The sequence below is a fragment of the Enoplosus armatus genome, chromosome 21 (genome assembly GCF_043641665.1).
Source record: "Enoplosus armatus isolate fEnoArm2 chromosome 21, fEnoArm2.hap1, whole genome shotgun sequence".
NCBI lineage: Eukaryota > Metazoa > Chordata > Actinopteri > Centrarchiformes > Enoplosidae > Enoplosus > Enoplosus armatus.
Window position 1 is genome coordinate 17,023,760 of NC_092200.1, and position 26,085 is coordinate 17,049,844.

Genomic DNA, 26,085 nt, shown 5'->3' on the forward strand with positions numbered 1-26,085 from the left:
ACATGTAATTAAAGAGATCTGAAGAGCTGCGGTTTGCCCGGGGCCGGGCCACGGGACAGGGCAGGAGGACAGAGACACATGAAGGGTTTTTAGGACATTTGAATAAGTCATGAAGTTCTTAACACCCTGACGAAGGCTTGTACATGTCAGCCGTGCAAAGCTGAAGGCTTCTATATGGCCTGGAATTCTTTTGGAATTTGGACATGTGGCTCTTAACTCAGGGATTCGTCAGAGTTCAAGTTAAATCTAAGACGTTTTTTAACGCCACATACCACATGCAATTTAATATAGAATGGCTTGCAAAGCGGCTGAAAATGGGTGGGTGGATTAGAAATGATGAATTCTTTTAAATTTCATTTAAGTTGACACTTTATGAGGCCATGAGCTTCCTAGCTGTAGCTAGCAGTAGTGACAGCGTTTGCTAAAGGTACGTAACTCCAAAGAGCACCGATGTTTGTTAAGTTTAAATTAAATTCAACCACTTTTTACTTGTAGTCTTCTCTTTTGTGAGTGATGGGAAACACTTTTAACCCGCCTATATGTATGTTTACATTTGACAAATGGTTTATAACATACTATAGCAGATACTGTAAGTGCTTATTAATGCTTATTTATTCTAATTCCAAACATATTTTTTGTCAAACTACTGTTTCAGAGGTCAAGAAAAAAAGCGTTCAAACTCAACACGTCTTTGTCAAGTTTTGAACACATTTACAACAATGTTTCAACCTGCCCGTGAATGACATGTACATACCAAAAACAATTGATAAATACTTTATAACACACTATAAGGATTTTGTTCATGGTTAAATATGATTACAGCTATGTTACACTGTGTCATCAATCATTCTTTACCTTTATACACCAGTTATGAATGCATTATAGGAGGCACATAAAATGCCCTTATATCTGCTTACAACTACATTACATAGTGTTATAAATAAGTGTTTCTATACTGCTTATTAATTCTAAATAGTGGGGGGGTTAAAGCAGGGGGTGTTTCAAAAAAATGAGGACATTTCCCCTCCAATTTTGCCGAGAGGATGGAAGCACATAGAAACACAAATGCAAAGAGAAAATCTTTACGAGCAACTTCCCTTTCACATTGCACCACCCAGTGGCAGTGGACCCCTCCTGACTCGGGTGCCGGCCCTTAATGGGGTGTTGAGTTCTCTGAAGTGAGAAGAGAGAGTGGGGAAAAAAGGCAAAGCCAGCGCTGGTAGCAGAGCCGGCCGACTGTTCCTTCCACCTCTCTGGGACAGAGTTAGAGCATATTTGTTCCTGCGCAGAGTTTAGAAAATCACCCATTTTCAGCATGCTTAGAGTAAGCCCCGTGGCCCCCGGCAGGCAGCGGGGTGGTGGAAAAGCATCAGCACTGTTTATACGTGTCAGCTAAAGGAATAACATAAATCCTTAAGTAAACCTAATCTGTCTGTGATTGTAAACAGTCTGTCACAGTAATGGCTCCGGGAACAAATGAGGACCTCATGGTGGGGCCTCAAGTAAAAGCCCCCCACGCACCGACCCCCACCCGTCCCATCCCTCCCCATCTTGTATCTTACCTCTTTCCATTTAAAACTCTTTATACGTCCCAGCGTGGTCTGAGTGAGGAGGGAGCTGGTAGGAACTTCCTGTCTTTGCCCTAAACTCTCAGGGAGCTGAATATTTAAGAAGGGGGGGGCACTACAGACCAACCCCCCACTCTGTCTATCTCCACAGAGGGGGTGGGGGGGAGCTAGCAGAGGCCTGACACCGAAGCAGACCAGGCCAGGATCTGCGCGCGAGATAAGACAGGCAACAGGAAGGAGACAACCCAGAACCCGGCACTCCCCGACGTGACAGAGCCACTATTCATTTTTCAGGAAGAAAGAAAGAAAAACAACATCAACAATATCAGATGCAGCATAGGGAAAGGGGGGCGGGGGGGGGGGAATAAAAGGAGGAGATGGAGTCAGCTAGTGGGCGACTTGACTTCATTACGAAACGATGCCTGTCTCTTCCCATGGAGTTGTTGGCTTGCTGGATGTTGATTTTAAAAAAGGAAAAAACACCCTGTAAAATCACCCTGTCCTTAAATTTCCCTGTGCCTTACAGCTTTGAAATTGAGCATGACAATGAATAATCACACAGAAAGTCACAGCATAAACACATTCTATGATTTGTAGTTAAGCTTTTTGTAAAAAAAAAAAAGTTTCCACAAATAAACAGTGCTGGTAGAGTCAGCGCCTCCGGGCCTCAGCTGCTTCCAAAGGGTAAAGAAGCGCGTTGGCGCCACTGCAAACCCCAAACACTTGTTGTTGTCACTACACACATAAATCACTCCCTTCTCTTCATCTCCACACAGGAGCTGCGAACAATAGCGGGTAAACAGAGACGACGGTGGAAGAAGAGTCTGTTAGCTCAGCGCTGTCCTCTCCCACACGCATTCCGGACGGCGCTGTGTGTCAGAGACAACACATCCACAGTCGCCAGGCCACATCAACTCCCCAGGAGCGTTTTGAAGGAATAACACACTGATCTTCTGAGATGAAGTGTTGTGTTGTATCAAAGCAGCGTTGCGTATCTTCTATATTATTTTCCTTGTTGACGGGGGAATATTGTATGATGTTAAATGACTGACGTGCGTGTTGTTTTGAAGAACTCGTATTTGTGGTGATTCAACATTTTGGTCGAGCGTAGATTCTTCCCAGAAAAATCACGCGCTCCCACAAACAATGTTCCCAGCAGCTATTTCTGTAATACCGAAAGCCGGGCAGAGATTGCGCTAGGCCTTCTGATTTCAGACTGATTAGTTTAATCAACCATGGCGATTACCAAAAGCCACAAATAACGGCACAAATCTTACCAAATATCATCCGTCACAATCGAACCGGATTTATACAAAACAGAGATGATTTTAAAAAACCAGTCGTTAGAGCCATTAAAATGAGGATTCGAGCAGCTTTCAATATTTGAGCCGGATAAACAGCTTGTGAGGAGCCCGCACGCTGTAAGTCATCACATCCAAATAGCTGCAGCCCGTGAGCTACTCAGCTGGTTTACAGTAAAATATTTCAGCACTATGTCTTTGAGGAGGAAAAATGAAATTAAAAAAGAGCAAATACAAAACAGGCTTCAGTGGGCTGAAAAAGAACACCCAGTGAAATGCCCACGAGCAGCCACCTTTGAAGTCATGCTTGGCCTGCGTGCACTGTTCGGGGTGGAGGCCCCTGGCTCGGAGAACCAGCGGTTTTGTTCGGCCCTCACAGAGGGAACAGAGGAGGGCGGATAGAGGACTGGATTGGATTGACAGCAGAACGATGTGGCGCTCCATAAGTGTTTGGTCCCCTGCTTCATGTGAGCGCTTGCTGTCTGAAAGGAATGAAAAGGCCCCGCCTTGCTGTGAGGTCAAGGTGTCAGTGTAGGTCCGAACGCTCGTTTCTCTCAGGCAAGGAGGCGTGGGAGGGTGAAGAGCTTGTTGCTTATGGTCGAGTCATGGTTCCTGTCATGCCAGTGACACCGGCAAGGTCAAACTTAGCCTACTTATTGTTGGAGGTGTATGCATCTCATCACCTATGCACGTTCATTCATTCATTAGACTAGTTCTTGCATAGAGAGTTGTTACTAAATATTTAGCCAGCAACTGTCCGGTGTCACTGTTGCGTAGCTAACTCGACCAACTAACGTCAACTTTAAAAACAGGTAATATGGAATGTGGTCGACACATCTGACCCAAATAATGATATAATTCTGTCCGGGTTTGAAAGATTTTAAGTGACATATCACAAAAATACCTCAAATTAAAACAAAACAAAACAAAATAAAACACAGACTTCTCCATGTATGCAGATGTAAATATAACAAGGGCATACCTACATTTACGAAGGATTTACAGGGAACTTTTATATCATCGCCCCCCAGAAACTGTAGCTTTTTGGAAGTTATGCTACAGCTTGTGATGCTACGGTGACTTTCTTTTTACAGTGCTTTTGATTGGACAGCGCCACGAATGTTCCCTAGCAACAGATCGACACGTTGCTGAAGTCTTTACAAGCTAAGACATCTCTTGATTTTTAATGGCGCAAACCAATTTGAACTGGCTAATAGTTCCAAAGAACTTAGGACGGACTTTATTCACAAACGCTGGAGTTACGAGTTAGCTGGTTCAAGTCCAGTCCAGTCCAGAGTTAGCTGTTTAGGTACCTTACAATGCATTGAAATCCTTTTACGCAAGTCTTTACCAGCATTTAAAGTATGAATTTATTTTTCTAAAATGTGGTCATTATAATGGCACCTCGTCCTACTGCTGTTGCTGGCACTTTTCAACAATTCAAATTCGGTTTTGAGGGACATGAGAGATTATTTCCTGTTGTTTTAGAAAACAAAACAAACTTGCGCAAAGCAAACCTTTTTTGTTGTTGCTGGCATCAGAGGTCGATCAGAACACTGTGTGTGAGGCTAGTGACTGTAACAGTGTGTTTAGACTCCACCTTCAATCCTCCCTAATACTACTTCTCCATTCCCCAAGCCTGGCCGCCGTAGAAGATAAATCTCCTCTGGAGCCACAGAATATGCTTCCTTGTTGTTGATTGAGATTTAGTGCTTATATTAACAACATTTGCTGCTCAGTGTTTGAAAGCCCAGATGCATGCCAAATCCTCTGGAATAAGGATTAAAGTTAAAGAGTACAGTAAAATAACTATGGCATGTCCTCTTAAATCCAGCCTATATCCCCCTCCCCGTCAGGCCTTTCTCTCGTTTCACCTGTATTTACACAGACAAGACTTCCACTCTGGTCCATATAGTGGGGAATAAATAGTGAGTGTGCTTGTTGGCGCTGTAGATTTTCATGGGAGTGGAAAAGTAGCAGGGGTGGGGGGGGATTGTGAGGTTTGAATTTCAGACAGGGACGCGAGGGAAGTCATAAAGCTAACTATCTTTAATATGAGACAGTGGGTGATTAAAGCTAAGTAAACAATGTTATCCGACGCAGGGAAGCTAAAGTTTAAAGTATGACTGGATGTTTGGCCAAGTAATGGCGCTGAATCACATCCGTTGGTTCTCCCGGAGCACAGCAATGGATGGTAAATGTTCTGTTCTCATCAGCGTAATGGGGGGGGATGCATTTGGGAATTAACTGCGGTTCTGTTTACAACTAAAGAATCTTTCTTAAAGCTGAATTCGTATATTTTTCTTCTTTTTTTGCCACCTAGGGAAGGGTAGGGAAACGAGCTGATAACACATTATATTATGTTTCTGGCCACATATTATGATGACATATTGTAGTTTTTATTGTATGATAGTTGTAGTTTTAAATATTAAACAGAGGTAAAGTTCAAGTAATCCACTATCCACTCAACTTTTAGCTCTATTATAGTCTTCGTCATCCTCCTCCTTCTCAGGATATTTAGGTTTAGGGTAAGATTTTGTTTGGAGAAAAAATTGAAGGTACTAGTTACATTTAGTCCATTCATCTCAATGTCCCCAGGTCAGATTGATAGGGGGAAGCTGTGTGCATTGCTGTCTGCAACAGTGTGTCTTACATACTGCCACTAGAGGGAGCATTTTCTAATTCTATCCACAGGAGGCTTTAAGTTAAGAAATGTATGCAGACATTTATTTCTCATATACTGTAGATATGTTTTATGGCAGCAGTGCTCTGGGTCTATGTGCCCCCACAGCAGCTTTCATCAAATCTCCTTTTTATCTAAGACTCCCCGACACCACCGTTTAGCTTTTTAGCCAGGATGTTGAATGGACCTCTAAACTCGGCCGGTTTTCAGCCGCAATGTCAGGATTCGAGCCACTGGGCCCCTCCATTAGTCAGCCGTGATAGGGATCCTGCTTCGTGTTAGCATTTCTGTTGAGTGCGATATCCATCACAGAGGGGGTTCCTGTGGAGTCAGTGGAGAGTTTACTGGGTTTCTGTGATGTTAAGACAGAAGCGTACCCAGAGCAGGAGCACCTACATCACAGAGCAGCTCGGAGTTATAGGTAACGTGACACAGATGGAATCCATGCCGGTGGCTTGATGTGAGGGTCTGTGATTTCAAGAACCGTACCTCTGCTGGTCTAGACCACAATGAAATAGCTCCAGCCTCCATTGCTGTCGGCCTCCGCCAGATGGGGTCCTCTGTGGTGAATGGAGAAAGGTATACCTGACAACACTGCGCGAACTCAAGTCTATGCTGAACGTACCTGACATTGTGTTTATGAAAGCAGTTTTTTAGGTAGTCCTGATAAAATGTCACGAATGATTGAATGTGATTTCTTTGGAAAAGGCTATTATACAGAAGGAGAAGTAAAAAAAAAATGCCCTGCATGAAGGACCACCCGCGACCACTATGATGCATTCTTTGAGAGATTTATGTAATTTGTGCAACTATTGTTTGTTAAACTGTTGCCACTCACATAGGATTCATTTTATGATGTTTATTGGCTCTAAAGGGATCCAGATTATTGGCTTTGCCAAGATGACAGCCACCCTGTTGTCACTGGATAGGCTCTTAGTAAAAAAAAGGCTGTACCCTAGATATTGCCAATGACAACATACAATCTTCTACATGGTGGCATGCAGAGCGGAAAGTCAGTTAAAACCACAAACTGAGTCTTTAAAGAGGCTTTGTGTCAGCGCCGTTCATGTGCCTCTGAGTGTGACACGGAAAAACGTTTTCTTTCGTTTGTGTGTTTGTGTGCTGTTTCACTGTGTTTCTCAAAGTGAAAGGAGCGATGAGATTCTGTTTGAAAGGGCTGATGTTCCCCTGGGTGTAAAGTCAAATTTTGATCAGCGAGGCCATTCCAGGGCAGCACCAGGGTTGCTTCATCTGAAAACAAACAGCATTTCTGTGGCGAGAGCATGAAATCTCGGTTGTTTTAGCTCACTACGCGTTTCGCTCTCCCTTCAGTTCCTGCTCATCACGCAGTACCAGCTTGTTCTCCTGCGCTGTAATAAGGAATTTGACGTCATTGTCATACACTGCAGATGTAGAACTCACTTAATAAGTCTGTCTGCGTGTGATGGAGGCTGGAACACACACGGTTTATTAGGAACAACTTGGGTTCTGCTTAGTTGAAATTTACCAGTCCACCCGTTCTCAAGGGACGGAGCTGCGTCCAGCCTCCCCCTTTCCCCCCCCCGCCCCTTAACCCGGGCATCGATCCTTGCCCACAGGCCCCCAGCCAGAGCCAGACAGCGCCAAGAAGTGTGGGGAAACTCACCTCAGAGAATATGTGTCATGTCCTCCTTAGTCATTCCCGTTGCGCTGCAGGTCCAAGTCTCAGCCCGGTGGAGGGGGGTAACACAAACAGGCGAACAGCAGAAGGTGGCCAAGTCAAACAAAAGGAGAATATGTATGCGCAGTAATGCTGCACATGCACAGAAATGCACAAATACAGCGATGCACATGCTTTTATGGCCGCACACAACATGAAGTGTACACAAACACACTTCGCAGTCTCAGAGCAAACCAATTTGGGGGGAGGGCAAATAAACAGACTGAGCGAAGTATGCATACGACCGCCGATAATGTACACATGATGGGTCCTTTTGGGTGAAGTCGTGAGCAGGAACTGCACGCGCAGAGTCCTCATCCGCACGGTTGCCAGCGTGAGTGCAGCTGCTCGTCGCATGGAAGGAAAAGGGGAGTCTTCATGCAAGCGGCTGTTGAAATGTCAGCGGCTGCACCCCGCTGGCCTGCCTCAGCGCAGCACAGACACAGCTTTGTCGGCTTGGCAGGGGAGACCGGGCCCTGCTCCGAATCCATATTTGTATGTGACGATGGAGCAACTCAGGCTTGGATAGAAGCTGCGACCAGAGCTGCTTCATATGGCCTTTTTGTTTGTTTGTTTGTTTGTTGATTTTGAGTCAAATGCTTTTTTTGGTGTGGCTGCAATTGTAAATCTTTCACTATAACCAATCAAATTAAGAATTCTAGATGAACTATCAGACTCCATCACCTGGGTGGATGTTTTTTTTGCATTGTCAGTAAGGATTTGTGGTTCATTTAAGGTGACCTGACCAAAAGAACGTTTTTAAAAATAACTTAATCCTCCAACATGGTTAATCTTGGTCGGCACGTATATCATCCCTCAAGCATGTTACAGGTCATCCACATTGTGAACACACACACACACACACACACACACACACATACATGCAGATAAGTCAGCACACTGTACTAACTCTCCATCACATGGTCTCTCCAAGGTCTGCAGCACAGTTTCACCTGCTGGCTCTGCACTCATTACAAAGACCTCATTGTGACCGGCTGGATTCCACTGTTAGTCCTGGGTGAGATTATAGGGCACACACACACACACACACACACACATGCATTATGTGTGGGTTTTTCTTCTAACACGCTTTCACACCAACGTCCTCACAGACGAGCCTGCAGAATCAAACTTCCATGAAAGAAGTCCTGTGGAGAGACATTGTCCAGGACGGCTTGTTCTGGACAATGCTTGTTGTTGCTTGTACTAACATTTAATATCTACTGTCTTTGGCGAAGGTATGGCCACTTACGGTCATATGCTGTAAATGTATTGAAAACATTGCGGTGAAGGAGCTGACAGTGAAACCTTTTATAGTGTCATTGTTTTAGTGAACATCAAAGACCAATACCACCACCTGCTGGAGAAAGCAAATACAGCTCTCTGTCCGATTCTTCTCACCCACATCATATGTGCATATCCTGTCTGAAAGAGGCTTGAATGAACTTTGACCTGTAGCAGGTGTGTGGCGTTCTCACAGCTCTGTCAGCATCTCATACAGTATCTACAGAGACTCATGGTTGTCGTGGCCGAGTGGTTAAGGCGATGGACTAGAAATCCATTGGGGTCTCCCCGCGCAGGTTCGAATCCTGCCGACAACGTTTTCACTGCTGAAAAGTCTGTCCGTCAGCTCTTTGCTGTCACTGAATGAGGCTAGAAGAATCACAGAGAGACTGTCAGGGATTAGCTGAATGCTGTATATGTAGCTGCACAAATGACAACATGTCATCCCAGAGAGTCTTGAACTTGGGGCAAGACCAGAAAAGAAGGCCCAGGGTCCCGTCACCTGACTTACACTTATTATTATTATTGTGTTATGGTCAGACACCTCTGTTTACACGTCTGTTGACAGACATTCATGTTCTCCTCAGCAGTAAATGTATAAAATATTTTGGTTAATGACAAAATACCTACAAAACTAATGACATTCCCATCTGCCTCATCTATACTTATTGCTAAGTATTGAATGTTAGCATGTTAATAAGACTATTAAGATGGGGAACATGGTTAACCGCTAACCATCAGCATGTTACCACTGTCTCTGTGAGCATGTTCAGGTAGTTGTATTTCCCCAGGTGTGGAGAGTTCAACTATTAAGATTTCTGTGAAGACATTATGTTCCAAACACATTAAAGACAGACCGTTGTTGGCAGGATTTGAACCTACGCGGGGAGACCCCAATGGATTTCAAGTCCATCGCCTTAACCACTCGGCCACAACAACTCGAGCACATAGATTTTCTTCACTGAAAACAAGGTTTTATAGGCCACAGAATGTAACAGTGTAAGTGTTCAGTATCTTCAAAGGAAAAACAAATGTCACCTTATTGATCTAGCCGCTCATCAACACTCCACGAGTGAACGTGGTCACTGACTTACTACTTACTTACCGACTTACCTCTTTAATAAACCAATGTTCACTGGACAAGTTGCAGTGTGCGTCTGCATTGATTGGTAGAATACCAATTTCAGGGTTTCAGTGGGGAAGTTTAGGTCCTAGATCCCCAGCTCCACCCTCTCGTCCAAATATGGTCACCTCTGGCTCCAAAAAACCAAGATGGCGACGGCCAAAATGCCAAACTCAAGGCTTCAAAACGGCAGTCCACCAAAGGGTGACATCCCGGTGGCTAGGCCCACCTCTTTCATGCAGTCTATGGTTCCAGCAAAAGTTGAGGCAGGTTCAACTTATTTGTCGTACGACCCTGCGTTGCTTTGCAGGAACCCTCTGCATTGGTGAATGAGGAGGCTACATTCTACGCGCAAGGCTTGAGTCGGTCTGAACGCAGCCTAGTCTCATCTGAGAATCCTGGGAAACCTCTTAAGTGTTTGTCCTGCAGCAGGTGAGTGGTGGTCACTCAGCTCAGTTCACGTGCTGTCACACTGTTACATGTCAACAGAGAGCAGGTATATTCTGATGACTGCATCATTTTACAACTAGAATATTTCAAGTCGTTGATCACATTTCACATACCAAAAAACATTTTCTGATGATTTACAAAGGAAAAAAAAAAAAAAGCCCTGCTTTTGGGACTAGTACTTTTGGATGGTTCATTAACAATAAAACAAAGTTATGTTTTCAGCCTCCCAACCAGTTTTAAAAAGAACAAGACAGAGAGCGAGTGTACGAACAACTTTGTATTTTAATGAGTAAATATTACATTTAAAAAGCACATTTTAAGGACAAATGTCCATCAGTAATTGTGATATTTTTGTGTAAAAATAAATGATGGTTTACAGTGCTGGACTGCAATTGGATAGTTTTTTTTACAGAAACACATTTCTGGCAAATTCTCAGTAGAAATTGTGAACAAAACACAGTAGTAATACTATAAACTCTTTTCTCCAGCATTTTTGCAGTGTGCTGTTAGGTGACCAAAAAACATCAACAGGTGAAACACATGACGTCCCCTCAGTTTGATCAGTTGCTTAAGAAATGGGCTCAAAACATTCTCTCTATTTAAGGGGAGAATCAAACCAATCAAAGTCCTTCCTGCTCAGTTTTAGAGAGATTTGTTCGAAGATTTCTGTGAAGTTATCATGTTTTAAACAACCACTTGCAAATGGGGAGGTCCACAAGGAAGACCACAAGGAAAATGAATGGAGAAATGTACTATTTGAATTGTCCATCTGATGATTCAAGTAATTTTGACTTCTCGTAACAATATGACAGGAAATCAGATGTCGAGAGCCATCCAGAAATGGCCATGATCATGCAGGATCACTGGCCTTTCCCCTATCTAATGTGATCTATCAAGAGCCAACGGGTCACAGGCTGTAACCCTTTACCTTGGCTGGAACTTCATCCAAAAAATATAAACCATCCAAATATTATTAAGCCGTTCACTTTAAAAGACCTGGACGCCAGCAAATCTGGAACCACGGCAGAAAGCCTACTGTGCCTGGGAGTTAAACAACCATCCTAATGCTGTTATGATCTTGGCCCTCCTCTCCTCTCTCGTGTTACTCAGTCTGTCTCAGAGGTGAGAGAAAGGCCAGGTATAGAGCTGAGTTTGGGGGGGTACAATGTCCTGCCATCTGTAGCTGAAGTGTGTTATGGTGTTTATTACTACTATTATTCTTTTCTTCGCTTCTTTTCCCTCTCCTCTTCCATCAGTTCAATACTGACATCAGCGTTTCTAAACAAGCGATGGTGGTATAGTGGTGAGCATAGCTGCCTTCCAAGCAGTTGACCCGGGTTCGATTCCCGGCCATCGCAGTGCATTTTTTCCCCCCTCTGAAAGCTGAATATAGAGCTGTGTACATGAGAATTTGATACTCATCGGACCAAGGCAACGTAGCTTGTAATCAGCCGCGCGTACAGCATTTTATCAAGATGAAGTATAATGTTCAGCCCGGCGCTGTCAGTAAGGGTTTAGTCCATGCGTAAAGACGCGCGTCAGGGAGGGTTTTGCGCCTCAGTGTCATTACGCCTGCAGTAAATCAGTATTCGGAGTATTGTAAACACGAAAGACCAAAGCTAGACAAATATAGTCATAATACATTGTGTAGAATTCCAGGAAATGCAGAGAAAAATCGCCAATTTCTTTTTTTGCCAAATTGATGTCTCCACCACCACTTTCCAAATCAAACCTACACCCATGCATACACCATTTAACACCAACACCGAGCCCTCTATACAGTTACGGTCTATACTGTTCTACTGTCAGCGCCCCAAATACAAGGCGCCGCTTTTCCCATTCACATTTAAAGAAGTCAGGTGTCCACTGTTTCCAGCAGATGGCGCTCTTACTCTGTCCCTCAACAAAGCCCAGCAGCCGCTCCTGAGACGCTTTTAGAGAGACGGAGGGTAGAACTGAGCAGAGAGAGAGACTTCAAGGTTCAAGGGTCATGTATGAAATGAAAGCTGTAGCCCCCTTCACGCTGCACACACATTTGAAACTTGGATGTGACGAAAAATAAAAATTCCACTCTTGCTTTGACTAACTCATAGTGAAGACAGAGATAGCGAATCTTTGATTTGCTGAGCTCTAAAAACGTATGATCTGAATGTGTGTTTAAATGAAGCAGTGTATGTTTATCCTCGAGGATGGAGACCCGTCTTTATGAAAACACTGTAGATGCTGTGACCAGTAAAACTGTATTCTCCCTTTGGGTGTCAAAATGATGCAAAGATTGATACATTTCCTTACAGGATGTCATCTCACCAACAAGATCAAATGTTCAAACGTTCATGGGCAAATCCAAAGTGAATCACATAGGGCAGGTGGAAACACAAGACAACAAAGCCAGCGCTCAGTAGTTAACGTTTCCAGCACATTAAGACCATAATGCAACACGAGGAAACGTCTCACAGTGAATCCCTGAAGAGCAGACGGCGGAACAAAGAGAACAAACCCGGGCACATCCAAGTAGCTGATAGAAATAAAACCAGACAAAGCAATGAAGCACATCTTCACAGTAAGAAGAAAAGCAGCATTTTATGCTTCCTTCTTTATATAGGTTAAAAAATGATTTTGATCGCCATGCATCGGTGGGAAAGACTTTAAAGCTCCAGAAAACACGTTTGTCAAACTACTGTTGCCAAGGTCGAGAATGGACTTTATGTGTGTACATTGTATATGTGTATATTGTGCTCACGTGGGGCATAACCTTGACACCCCGGGGTCAGGTGGCGTTACTCCAGCGCAGGAGTACTCGTAGGTCTCTGGGCATATATAGTAGTAATGTGTGGTCTTCTGTGGGCACTGGATTTAATGGGCACTTGGTGCTAACAGGGTATATGTACAATGCACTAAAGGTGGTAGGTGGGTTCCAGCAGCAAAGTTATGATAATATGTGAATGCACCATGGTCACAAGACTACTTCCCGACAAAAACGAATACATTAGTTCCTTGTTTGTCACTGTTATTATTTATTAAATATATGCATAGCCGTCCAAACTTTCTCCTTGCATTAAATACTGCATAATATGAATGAATGTAACAAAATCTGAGACAAAATGTTTCATGCAAAGACTTTTATTTATGAATACTCTGCAGTACTGTACAACGGCACCCACTTGTCTGTATTTCTGATCATTCTTAATGACCATTTCAAATATAGACAAATACCGTGCCTTCAAAAACAGTTCCCTTTTCACAATAATCTAAAAATACCTTGTTCTGTTTTAAATATGTAGCATTAACGTTTTGAAAATAAAATATACATTATATGAAATATAACAGTTGTTTATTGGATAGACTATATAGTACCAAATGCAATTATATGCAAATACACCTTCTCTCTGTGACTTCTTATGCATTTCATGCACAACGGAAAAAAAAAAGAAAAGAAAAAAAGAAAAGAAAAGATGCCGCGCATACAAAAGAAGCTGTACATGTATGAAAATAGAAAATATCAAAGCAAGATGTGCACCAATAGTCTATATCATGTTACAAAGTACAAAAAGACCTACGAGAATGACCAGATAACACATTACCTGGAACACAGAGGTACGGGTACTGGGCTGGTAACGGGACAAAAGACAAAAACCTCGCACTGATGAACTCCAGTCAGAGCCACTTCCATACACTTCTACAACCAGATCCAACAGACTCAACACCAAATACAGCTGGATCAAAGAGTGACGGGATCACACAAGCAAACAAGCAAACCAGAAGTTGCAGTTTTAGCTGTGAAGTTTGGTATCTAACCCAGTAAATGTAGATGTCCAATGCATAGCATAAAGTTTGGTTTGGTATGTTTTTATTTTATTTTTTTAATTTCTTGTATTGCTACCCCATAAATGTAGTGAGTGTAAACCAATTGCCAGTTATGCCCACAACTTATAAAAGCACTGATATGTCAACGTTAAATGATTGAACATGTTCAGATACCGTGATTAGTATCCCGACAGCAATGTTCTGTACAGCATCAATATGAAGCTTCTTCAGCTAAACGTTTTATTCCTCTTTATTTATTGATTTATTATTGCCAAAACAACTGCAAATGTTGTTGTTAAACGTTCAATGAATTAGTGGCGTCCAGTCTAAACTAGGGCTCGTAAACCGACGATACTGGATGTGTCGCGCACAAATGAAGTTCTCCACAGAGGCAGTGTGTACAAGGCACACTGCGATCAATATAGCTACATCTATCATTTCCTGCAAAAAAAAAGCACTTCTGAAATCACACAAACTAGGACGTGAACCAAGGAAAAAAAAAGAATCCACAGTTAAATATAGACTTCTGTTAATGCCACAAAATATAGATTTTCTTTTTCCAACAGTATGAGGATTAACAGAAAAGAACACTTAAATCAGACGTTTCTGACACGCGTTGCTGAGACTGACGGCACCGGGGGACTGGGAGAGTGCGAACATGAATCCCTCCTGATACTGTACTGTAATCTCGGGAGTATTTGAAGAGATTATCAGGTGCTCACTGGTTACATAAAGCCAATAATCTCAGCAGTGCAAATCTAACACTTGTGCCAAAAGGTAGAGTTTTAAAGCAGACGTTTTAAACGGGATCAGCTCCTTGACGTGGAGACTTACTACTCAAAACATGCCACAAACGTCCCCTTTACGACGACTATATTGCTCTTGAGTGAAAACTATTCAAGGACCACAGTGTTTCTCATTGCAATCCAGGCTCTCTGAGTACATTCTCTATCACACAGGTATAAGAATAAAGAGCATGGGGTTTCATTATTAGTAATACACCCAAAGACTACACTTCCAAAAATCTAGTCTTTTCTTAACATAGATAAGAAAATATACATTTCTTCAGCAATTAAATGTCTTAAATTGATTTTTTTTTTTTTATATTCTTCATAAAATCTTATAACTCTTTCTTATTTACATTTGGTGTAGGTTAATACTGATTGTAATGCAATACTGTTGCCTTCCTGTTGTTTTTTCTTTTACATTTCTTTTGTTTGTTGAGCAGAAGCACTTTTACATTCATATTTCAACACCCAAGCTCGAGAAGGAGCCCAAGTGCAGATGGGAATAATGACATGCATTCTTCCAAAAGCAAAATAAGACAACTTCAAAAAAAGGAGGAAGTCCGCTTGCTTGAGCAAATAAAACCTTTTGATAAAGTGGAGAGAATGGAAGGACGAGGATGTCGAGGTTGAGAAGGCCTGGAGAATTGGCACCGGCGGTCCCTTTATTTGGCTGTAAAAATGCTCTCGCAGCACCAGGACAGTCAGTTCTGTGAAAAGTAATGTGTAACAATATTGGAGGGGTCACAGCTGACTAAGCCGTGAGGTGAAATGAAAGCCTTTGTTGGTGGAAAAAGCTGTTAACTTGAGAAAGACAGATTTCCACAGTGGTGAAGGCAGTGTCAGAGGTTACACTCTCTCCACTCGACTGGGGTCGTAGGAGTCTGATGAGAAAAGAGCAAGAAAAGATGAGACGACACAATCGAAAACAAGTCAGGACGATATTAATTGCCCTTGAAGAGGTGGGAATTAAAGGTAGTCTGTGGAGTTCCTGACCACTAGCACTGCTGTAAAGCAATGTTTTTACGAGCGGGTCCCTGAATGTAAACAGTAACTTTGTTTGCAAGAAACTCCACTGTGCACCTTTTAAAGGAATAGAGCAACATTTTGGTAAATAAGAGCATTTTCTTTCTTTTCGAGAACGAGACGAGAAGATTGTTGTAAGTCTCATGTCTGTGCATTAAGTACAGAGCTGGAGTCAGGACATGGTGAGCCGGTGTAGCTTAGCATAAAGACTGAAAGCAGGGGGGAACAGCTAGCCCGGCTCAGTCCAAAGACCTACGAACTAAAAACCTACAATCACCTCTAAAATTGACTAATGGTCCCGTTTGTATCTTAATGAACACATATATACACAGAAATGTAAAAAATTGCAATTTGTGGTTTTAGGGGGAGTTAGGTGCTGGAACTATGTCTCAGCAAACAAGTCTTGTCGTCACAGTGAGATGTACAGGTTTGGTACCATCACTAGCTCAGACGAAGCTCAAATCTGTGTTAACCGACCATATCTGGCAACCAACGATATAGCCAGAGGCGCTGCACAGAAGTGCGTTAACAAATAGCTCCAATGCGTAACCGACCTAAATCCAAGCTCAGCACAAACATGAGTCTTCAATCCTATCAACTCAATAATATTCCCAAAAATATGAAACTATCCCTTCAATAGCAGAATCACAATCAAAGGTATACCCATTTGTACATAGCTAACATCCATATATTACACTATGATGCTGCTTCACTTTGAAGGCAAAAACAAGCGTATCAGATGGTTGACCTCTCAATTCCTTCGCACCCACCTGAGACAGAGAGCATCTCCTCATCCTCCATGTTCGAGGGGCCACAGGTCCCAGTGCTGAAGCTGAGTGGCAGCGTTATTTCTCTCTTGGGAACGCTGCGAGGTTTAGGAAGCAGAGGGGGCTTCTGGAGCCTGGTGCGCTGCTTTGGTTTGGGCAACTTTTCTCCCTCAGCGTCTTGTGTCGCCTCAGCTCTACTGACCTCCGCCGTACTCTGTTCATCTCTCACCTTCTCCACAGGCTTTTCTCTGTCGTCCTCCACAATTTTCAGATCCATCTCTCCTTCTGGCCCTTCTGTTTTCAATTCAGCATCTACTTCTTTACTCCCTTCATGTTCCGCTTTTAGTGCAATCTCAACATTCATCTCTTCTGCCTCCTCTTCTTGCCTTTGCTCGGCCTCGTGTATCCCTTCACTCGCTTCTTCTGTGGGTTTACAATGTTCTTCAGGATCTCCCAACTTGTCATGTGTTTCATGTGCATTCTCATGTTCATCTGGGTTTTCCTCCTCCTTCCCCCCTTCTTCCTCCAGTTTCTTATCCTCTTCCCCTCCTTGTTGCTTCACAACTTCATCCTTTGCCTCTTCCTGTACCTCACTCTCTTCTCTGTCACCATCCCTCTCCTCTGAACCATTTAGACTGAGGCGTCTTATTCGAGACACTGAGTCCAGCTCTTTCAGACGGGCCATTCTGTCTGTGGTTGACCTGCCCAGAGATGTCGCAGATGAAGAGGCGGAAGAGTTTAGCTTATCCTGCAGGGATTCGATTAGTTTGCACGCTCCACCTCGCCCCCTCTTCTCCACACTGCACATGCTGAGTGCTAGCTTCTCATCAGGGGTGACGGGCAGGGATAGGGGAAGCTTACTGGGTGGGAACTCGGGCAGGTCCAGTACCACCAGGGACTGAATCTCGGTATCCTTGTCTTCACCATCGCTGTGGTTGCTGCTGTGCTTTTGTCTGTCTCCTTCTTCATGGTCCACCCCGGATCCTGTCTCCTTGACTTCCTCTGTCTGTGCTCCCTGGACAATCAGGGACTCCTCTTTGACTTGCTCACACTCTGCTATCACCTGCTGTGTCTCTTCGCCATGACTTTGTAGTCTCTCAGCTACAGTGGTATCCTTATCATCCTGGCTGTCCTCTGATTGTTTGTCAGCCACGCCCAAGGCCTCCACTGGAACATCTATACCCAGGATTCTGGCAGCCCTCTGCTCAATGGACTCGTTCTCAGGGATACCTTTTGCGCATTTGACCTCATACAGGTTGCTGAGGTCCTCTGCAGGTAAAGAATTGGCCTTCTCCTGAATCAGTAGGTTCTCCAGGTGCTTATCTGCTATGGTTGACTCGTTCTTATAAGTCAGAGGCTCAGAAATGGCATATCTTGCATTGCCATCATCATTCTCAAAGACAAAAGAAACCTCCCTGCTCAGCCTGGTGATATGTGGTGAATCCTCTTTCTGAGATGATTTGCTGCTTTCACTCCTGGTTCTACAGATGCTTAAATTCACCTCACCCCTGAATGGTGAAACATTGTCTGATTTAGCCTTTCTCTCAGTCTCTACCTCAGCTTGAAGCTCTTTATTTGAATTGTGCTCGGAGCTACCACTGTTTTTAACAAGTGCTGTCCTGCTCTCCCACGAGAGCTGCACTGACTGACCAAGCTCCTTGTGATCGAGTGGAGATGGGACTAAGAGTGAGCGCTGCATTGGCTCCCTGGGACCACCAGGAGTCTCTGTGTAGACAGTTAACCCCACATCCCTCAGCAAGGACTCTTGAGGGACTGGGATGTCCTGTCTATAGAGCTGGTTTGACTCATTGAGTTGGGGTAGTGAGGGCAAGAGGCAACTGTCTCTGTGGCCTGGGTTGGGAAGTATGGATAGCTCATTTGTTGGTGGTATGTTGTTGGCCTGTGACCTGGAGAAAACACTCCTCACGTCCATGGAGTCCAGATCAGCAGTGGAAGCCAAAGACTTTGATCTGATTTTTATATTGTTGGGTTTTTCTATGTGCATTGGTGGAAGACTGATTGCTTCCCTGCCTGGTTCTGGACCAGCAGTAAAAAGTGCTCCTGATTTAAACTGGTCTAATCTCTTATTCATCCCATCTAGATCATCAATGCACTGACCCACATTGGGTCTCTTGCTGATTGTGTCTTCCATCTCCTTATTAATGCTCTCCAGTTCACCAATGGCATCACAGGGTCGTCGGTTCACTGGCTTTAAGAGAAACTGACCAAAGGCGACTTGCTCTGCACTCTCCTGGGGACTGGAGTTGCTCTTCCTGGGAGATGATGGCTGCAGTTCTCCCTGATCCTGGGCCTTTGATGGTGAGAAGTGGTCCTGCTGTGAAGGTTGAAGTGATGACGGTTGGGTTGGGCTGAGGCTGAGACGGGAGAAGGCGCTGTTGCTAGAAAGATGAAGGTTTTTCTGGCCTGCCATAGGGTAACCGTAAGAGGAGTTACTGTCTGTCCCCACACCACTGTCTGTGGTTGTGTCTGAGACAGACTGAACAGGCTCTTGTCCCCCAGGAGGACTCTGGGGTTCTGGGCTTTTCACCACTGTCAAAGGCGAGCCAGTCTGGGTTTCCTGGTTACGGTACTGGTTTCCAGGCCAGGACCCAGCATAGCACAACTCTTTGTCTTCACTGGCTTGAAGTGCCCAGGCATCTATTATCTCCTTCCTCAGAGGAGCCCTCTTGTAGTTCCTCATTGAGGATGTGCTGCTGGTGTGATAGTGAGAGTAGTGGGGTTTGATGGGCATCTCATTCACTGACTTGCTCCGCACATTCGGGCTCTCTTTGAGGCCTACAGCAAAAATGTCTGTGTTGGTCACAGTCAGACTTGGTATTGTCTCATTGTTGTTCTGGTCAGCCGCTAAGTCTTTGTTAATGTTAGTCGGTGTGTGAACAGGGACAGAGACAAGGCAGAAGATGGTTTCACTGACTCTTCTCTTTGTGTTCCTGTTGTTCTCTGGCCCTGAATCTGGGGCAATTTTCTTCACTTGGGTGATGGTTTCTGCAAAGACCTGATCTGAGCTGGACCCCTGGTGAGAAGAAGTCCTTGTTAATGGGGTCTGAAAGGCTGAAGATGGAGATGGAGGAGGACGTTGGTTTTTGGGATATCTGTTGCAGTTTTGGTCAGTTGCTGGGAAGTTATCGACAGTCTCTTTGTGCAAATCACTGTGCCACCTTTTATTGTCATTGTCGAAATCGCTAGAAGATGTCTGGTTAGAATCATCGGCCAGTTTGGCTGCGATGAAAGGCCCCAATGGCGGGGGCAAAAAGGCACTGTCGTCGGACGCCGGTTCCGACACGGTGACGCTGGGAAGCTCATTGCGGATGTGGCGGATCTTGTCAGCGTCCGTCAGGGAGTTGCCACCCAGGGCTGAGGAAATATGGCGGATACGGGGGTCATCGAAAGGGATATATTGGATCCCCCCACCAGGGCGCTCCTGGGTGGTATACACAGGGTAAAGTTGCTTCTGGCCAGACATGATCCTGTCTCTCTGGGGATCAGGCCAGGAATCAGCTGGATGTCTGGTGAACCAGTGAGATCCATCTGGAGCCACTTGTATCTGCTGGTACACATCCCCTCTGTACCTAAGAGCAAAAACAACACAATTTCACTTTATCTAAGCAACCATGACTTCAACAAGACAGAAGGGAATAAAATGAGAGTGAAAATAATAATAATAAATATAATAATAATAATTAAAATTGTTAGCCAACCTAATTATTTTGCTCTACTCCAATATCTGTTAAGCAAGTCAAGAACTACTTTTGCAAATGTGGACTCAAGTGAAATGGCACTCAAATTCAGGATACAACATAGAGTAAATCTTTGTTGCACTGGACAGATACATTTATATCAACACATATCACCAGAGAACATAGATGCAGACAATGATCTTGAGAAGACTGGAGCCTCTCCATTGTCACTGCTTAAGTTAAAAAAAACATTCAGAGAGATATATCACAATCTGGCTTGGGCTTTGTATATATATAACAAATAAAAAGTAGGTAGTGTCAAGTTATGCCTTTTCAAGTTAAGTATCATCTGAGATGTCTAGGTGTGACATGGCCTAACGTATTAAAGGGCTGTACCATCTCTGGTCCTGAACACTGGCATTTTCCTACAAGTAAAATATAATTTGAATTCTCATATTCAGTGATACTGTCCTTTAAAACCTTTTTACATATTCTTGAAAATCATATTAGAAAAAAATCTTGAAATGTTTGGCATATGTGGATGATCTGTACATTTTGAAGCTCTCTGAGCTGATGATTGATTTATTTTAGCCTCATGTTTACACTACAGTCCAACTGAATGATAACCGAAGTCCAACCACATAACAAAAAAACAAGTAAAACCAAGGGTTGGCTCTCACACTCACACGCTTGAATTTAAAAGCACGGCTGATGAATGTGAAAGTAAAAAATGTCTTAGGATTATTACTTAAGACAAAGAAAAAGACTAATTGTACCTGTAGTCAACCGCAATTTCACCATATCCCCGACGCCCCCCTCCCATTATAGGAGCTCTTTTATATGATGGGGGAGGGATGTATCCTGGAGGTCCAGAGTCCTGTGCAAAATAGTCCAGTTGGGGGTCACCTGTCCTTGATATGGGAAGTGGCGTTCTGTCCCTGGCCTGGGGAATCACTGAGTCTCTCCCAGACAACATCTCACAGCTTCCCCTGATCTGCTGGTGCATCTCATAGGAGGGAGGTCTGGGGGGACGGGTGAAGCGGGGCTTTGGTGTCATTGAGAGTTGGTTGGCGCTAGCTGGCCTGCCATTCTCCGGCCAGCGGGGTGCCCTATAAAGGTCGTGGTGTGACAGTGGGTGGCCATTGACCCGCCTGTAAAGTTCCTGACCGGACGAGACTATGTCCACATATTGCAGGCTCTCAGGCTGCAGCATCCTGGGCAGGGACTGGGATTTGGCTTTGGTCCTGGGGTGGACTACCATGCCCTCTGGTGTCCTGGCATGGAGTCGCTGCTGCTCCTGTGCCCAACGCTCACCCTCATTCTGTGACAGCTGGCGGCCAAAGCTCACGGCTGGACGCCACTCATCTGTCCCCAGGCTCTGGCACTTCCTCTCAGTCCCCATCCTCCACTGATGGAGAGCAGCTTCCCTCTCTCTAGAGCGCGCCTGAGCCTGGGCCTGAGCCTGGACCTGGGCCTGAGCCTGCGCCTGAGCCTGGACCTGGGCCGCCCAGCGCTGCCTCTCCTGAGCTGCCCTCTGACGCTCCTCTGCAGACAACTCTTGGCCTCTTGCTTGTTGAGACCCCTCCGGCCTGCTGTAAGGCCCTTGCCCTCCTCCATGGGGCTCTCTGAAGTCAGCATAGTCCAGGAGCACAGTGAAGTCTTGGCCTCTCCTTCTCCAGTAGGACACGTCCTTGGACTGCGACAGAGGACCTCTGGTGCCATCACAGAACCTGAGATCACACAAATGAAGGCGTCAGTATGCTTCAACCAAAGTGCTTGCTGGATGGTTGAACAGCGTCTCCAGTTTACACCGCAACTGGCAACATATGCATTACATAAGTAAGCAGGGTTTCAACTTCTCTCTCAAGCTCACTTGTTTCATTCTTTACACAATTACTTCTGTCCCTTTTTGTGTTCAACACTATGAATTCCTTCCATGAAAGGTCAGACTATGTATCATACAAACTACTGTGTTTCCAGCACAACCCAACCTTCAGTATCCTGTGGTTTATAGCTGATTTAGAGACTAGCCAATGCAATGTGGTAAGCTACGCACATTGAGGAAAAAAAGAGCAAAGTTATGAGCACAACACCGAAATAAATTCGCTCAGGGCCATTAAATGTCAACAAATAGGTACTGTCCGAAGGATGAGAAGCAAAATAACCACTAACAGTCTACAATGAGGACAGATTCAAAAAAAAGAAAGCATCTCCCACTAGATGGAGACAGATGACCATGAGTAGCAGTGCAGTGTCTGGTAATTGTGATTTTCTATGGGGCATAATGAACACATTACACAATGACACACAGTGGCTGTTAGTCCCGGATGTCCTCCAAGACGGATCAACAATTTAGAGGACGTTTCATTGACAATCTGTCTGCTGCACGGTTGAAAATGAGTAGCACTTCACTAAACCAGTGTAAGGACAGCTCCTAGTATATTTTCGAGAGGATGCTTGATGGCAGACCTGATGGGCTACAACAAGACACAATGAGTCTCTGCATACAGCCTGATCATTTCAGGCTATTTGTGGAGTGACTGACTGACTGACAACGCAAACAAGACGCAAGCACATGTGTACACCCCCTCAAGGCCGAGGCCACTGAGCGTCCTTGACATTTCCATCCATGATCATCACTGGCCAGAAATGCTGGGGGAAGGGGAGCTAGTTATACCAATCTGCTAAATTTGAGGGCATCTCATGTAAGATGAGTTACCATCATTAGTCTAATTGGGTCTAAGTAGCGCTGCCTAATGGGAGTGCCAAGATAGGCCATTTCCTTATCTAAAATAAAGCTGCCAGGCAAAACGGATTTGGATGAGAGGAAAAAAAGAAGGATGAGCAAACAACAGACTGAAATCGCAGAACATATGTCTTAGCAATTCCCACATTCCCAATAGAATGCTCTGATAGCACTGGCAGAGCAGAGACATGGAAATGCGGCTTACTCGTCTCAAAGAATAAAACCGAAAAGTGAAAAAACGCTAACACAACCACTGACATTATTCAAGGTCATTTGACTATTTTCAGACGCTCAGTCACTGGCTGGTGGCAAAAAAGGGATTATGGAAAAAAAAAAAAAAAAGAAAGTCAGCCAAACAAAATGTAAGGAAAGAGGGGGGGGGGGGGAAATCTGACAAGCCTCCCTAATTGTGTGGACATGGGAACAGCTGTATTGACTTTGTGTCAGTTACAGCACACTAACCCCCTGAACTGGTGCAAATAGGCAAACTAAACAATGCTGTTTTGTGGAAAAAACAGATTGGCTGCAGCCTGTCGATATCTCTGGAAATATCAAACGTTCCAACAGTCCCTACCCAAGAGGGTTTCAATTGCATAACTCCAGACTAAGCTAAATATAGCCTATCCTCCATATACATATTTAAATAAACCCTATATGAATCCTGTATTATTGATGGGGTATGTATTATATAAGTAGGTATAATGCTTGTGAAACAGTGGAAGCCGGTCAGGCATATTGGTTATGTTTCAGGGAGAATGGAGAAGGGGGGTATCCTGACGAGCCTGGCAACCTGTGTGTTTAAGACTGGGCATGCTCAAATGGGGCACATAGGTTTGCCCAAAAGCTGTTTTGATTACAACTCCAAGGTCCCATGTGGCAGATTAAGACTCCAGCACACATTATCCCTCCTCCCCTGCCCAAGACTTGATTGGGAAGAGGAGGAGAGAGGGGAATAGGGATGAAATGAGAGGAAGTTACACACAAGGGGAAAGACAGAAGCGAGAGAGAGATGGCGGGAGGGACTGAGCGGCAGTGTTAGGCAGTTCCATTCGAGATGCCATGCAAAATCCCTATGAAAAAACTCCCTGATGAGTTAGTTTGTTTCATTAATCTGCTCCATCAAAGTGCCGTCACAATTGTGTCATTAATCAATAAAGGGCGAGGACAACCGTAATCAGCACAGGGCATGCAAAAGGGTCAATCAGACAGGAGCACATCACTGGTCTCAAGGTACAGCACAGACTACATCTTACCCGCTGTCTGAGGTCAGCGACTCTCCCAAGGAGTGGGTGTCAATTTGGCTCCGGCTCTCGCCCTCCCGCCTGGACTGGCTCCTGTCCCTGTGTTCGTTGTTGTTGGGACAGCCGCCGCCGTACGCTTGGGGCTGCCTGCTTCCGCCACCGTTCCCGTAGGGCATCCCGGGCCCTCTTTCATAGCCATTCACTGTCCTGGGTCCGGGCCTGTTCTCCAGGATTTCATGGTGCTTGCTGTAGGACGGCGGTGAGGACGAGGGAGCCTGGCGGGACGAGGACGCGGGGGCTGGGGTAGGGGTGGAGGAGGAGGTGGTATGCTTGGGCAGCTTGTATCCATGAGAGATGAGGAGGTCCTCCACGCTGTACATGGTCGCATTTGTTTATGCTGGTGTGTTTTCTTTTTTTTTTTTCCCTTTCTCTGCCTTTTTTTTTTTTGTGAGAGAGGAAGGTAGGTCGGTTGTCAAGGCGTCTCTGCTTCTTCCCTACGTGCAGCGGCAGGATCACCGGCACAGCTGCGCAGCTGAGGCCATCACTGAGAAAAAAAAGAAAGAGGGGGACGACATGAAGAGACAAGAAGAGAGACAGAGAAAAGAAGGTGACGATAAAACCATTATCCCCGCTGCCCGTGTCCAGTTTTTGTCAAGGGTCCAAACCCATGTGGACAGCTGAGAGGACGAAACAAAAAAAAAGACCCCCGAACCCAAATTCTGAGCCGCCACGACAAAACCGAGATCACCCGCCTTCCCAGCAGCCTGTCCCTCCCTCCTCTCTTCTCCCATCCTCCTAGCAACAACCCTCTTTCCATTTCACTCCCGAGATCACCGGCACCAAACCCGTCCATGTCCAGCACTGAGAGGACGGGGAGGTAAACAAACACCCCTCAATAGCATGATGATCAGCGGCGTCAAGAGTGTCAGAAGGCTGCTGGTGCTGCAGTGAAATGTTCCTGTTTACAGTGGGCTCCCTGTAGACTTCCATACAGTGGCTGTAAGGTAGCTGTTAGCAGCCAGCCACTGCTCATGTTTTGCATCAATGAAGCAACTGGGGGATTGTATTCCTCTCACCTCTGCAGCCTCTCTCTCTCTCTCTCTCTACGACATCTTTTCTTCATCTCATAAGTATTTTCTGTTTAAAGTGTTAAAAGGATGAGAACATTTGTTCTAATTCTTTAGGCCAAAATTCCACCAATTCCGTGGTTCCTACTCCTCAGTTGTGACTTCTGGTGGGTTTGTTTTTTTTGTCCTCTATGACATCTCTATGTCAATTGAATATATTTGGGGGTTTGACATGCAATGTAAAGAAGTCACCTTGGGCTATGGGGAAACCGCGATGGGATTTTTTCGCTATTTTGAGATTTTCTAGACCACGCAATCACTCAATTTAATCAAGAAAAGAATCGACAAACGGATCGATAATGAAAATAATACTTAGTCGCAGTCGGTCCCTATGTGTGTTTTCCTTAACAAGCACCGATGCTGTAAGTGTTTTAACTACTGTAAGCTTGAAGATGGAATAGTTGAGACACTGCAACAACACTGAGTAAACCCTAATCATCTACAAAGATTACAAAGGTGAAATAGCATTCTGACTTTTGCTTCCGGCCCAAAAAATGACGATAAGTATTAGTATCGAGGACTGATGAGGAATTGAATTGATGCTACCCAGGGTGCATTTGCTCGTGATGTAATGCCCTTGATGAAGTCATGCTTGCTGCCTTGTCAACAGGACAGATGCTGCTGCAGCCCACTCATTCAATACTCTCCACTGGAACAGACTGCCAACAACCTGGCTGTCCTTAATAAGAAATGGCATTCAGGAACAGCAGCATGAGACTCGTTGCCAGAATCAAATGCTGTTCAGACAGTTTAAAAGCCAATCACACTATGATTGTTTAATGG

General features: G+C 44.7%; 1 protein-coding gene and 3 non-coding genes across 4 annotated transcripts; 2 read left to right on the forward strand and 2 right to left on the reverse strand.

Annotated features, from left to right (window-relative positions):
* The first annotated feature begins 8,770 nt into the window (after nt 1-8,770).
* Nucleotides 8,771-8,852, forward strand: trnas-aga (transfer RNA serine (anticodon AGA)). The gene has a single exon. It is a non-coding gene; the product is annotated as a tRNA-Ser (tRNA).
* Nucleotides 8,853-9,392: 540 nt separating this feature from the next.
* On the reverse strand, nt 9,393-9,474 carry trnas-uga (transfer RNA serine (anticodon UGA)). The gene has a single exon. It is a non-coding gene; the product is annotated as a tRNA-Ser (tRNA).
* Nucleotides 9,475-11,394: 1,920 nt separating this feature from the next.
* On the forward strand, nt 11,395-11,466 carry trnag-ucc (transfer RNA glycine (anticodon UCC)). The gene has a single exon. It is a non-coding gene; the product is annotated as a tRNA-Gly (tRNA).
* Nucleotides 11,467-15,377: 3,911 nt separating this feature from the next.
* jcada (junctional cadherin 5 associated a) lies at nt 15,378-24,555 on the reverse strand. The gene is made up of 4 exons (XM_070928385.1): nt 24,188-24,555; nt 20,965-21,918; nt 16,494-20,080; nt 15,378-15,581 (listed from the first exon to the last, which is right to left on the reverse strand). The coding sequence occupies exons 1-4, from the start codon at nt 24,553-24,555 to the stop codon at nt 15,547-15,549; spliced, it is 4,944 nt and encodes a 1,647-aa protein (XP_070784486.1). The 3' UTR covers nt 15,378-15,546.
* Nucleotides 24,556-26,085: the final 1,530 nt, after the last annotated feature.

Bases quoted from the DNA above. Each gene is read 5' to 3' on its own strand.
- jcada (XM_070928385.1), bottom strand. From the start codon at position 24,555: ATGTACAGCGTGGAGGACCTCCTCATCTCTCATGGATACAAGCTGCCC. The intron at 20,081-20,964 runs GTACAATTAGTC...TTTTGCTCTTAG, and splicing joins GAAATTGCGGTTGACTACAG to GTACAGAGGGGATGTGTACC. The intron at 15,582-16,493 runs GTGGGTGCGAAG...TTTTCTCATCAG, and splicing joins GGAGATGCTCTCTGTCTCAG to ACTCCTACGACCCCAGTCGA.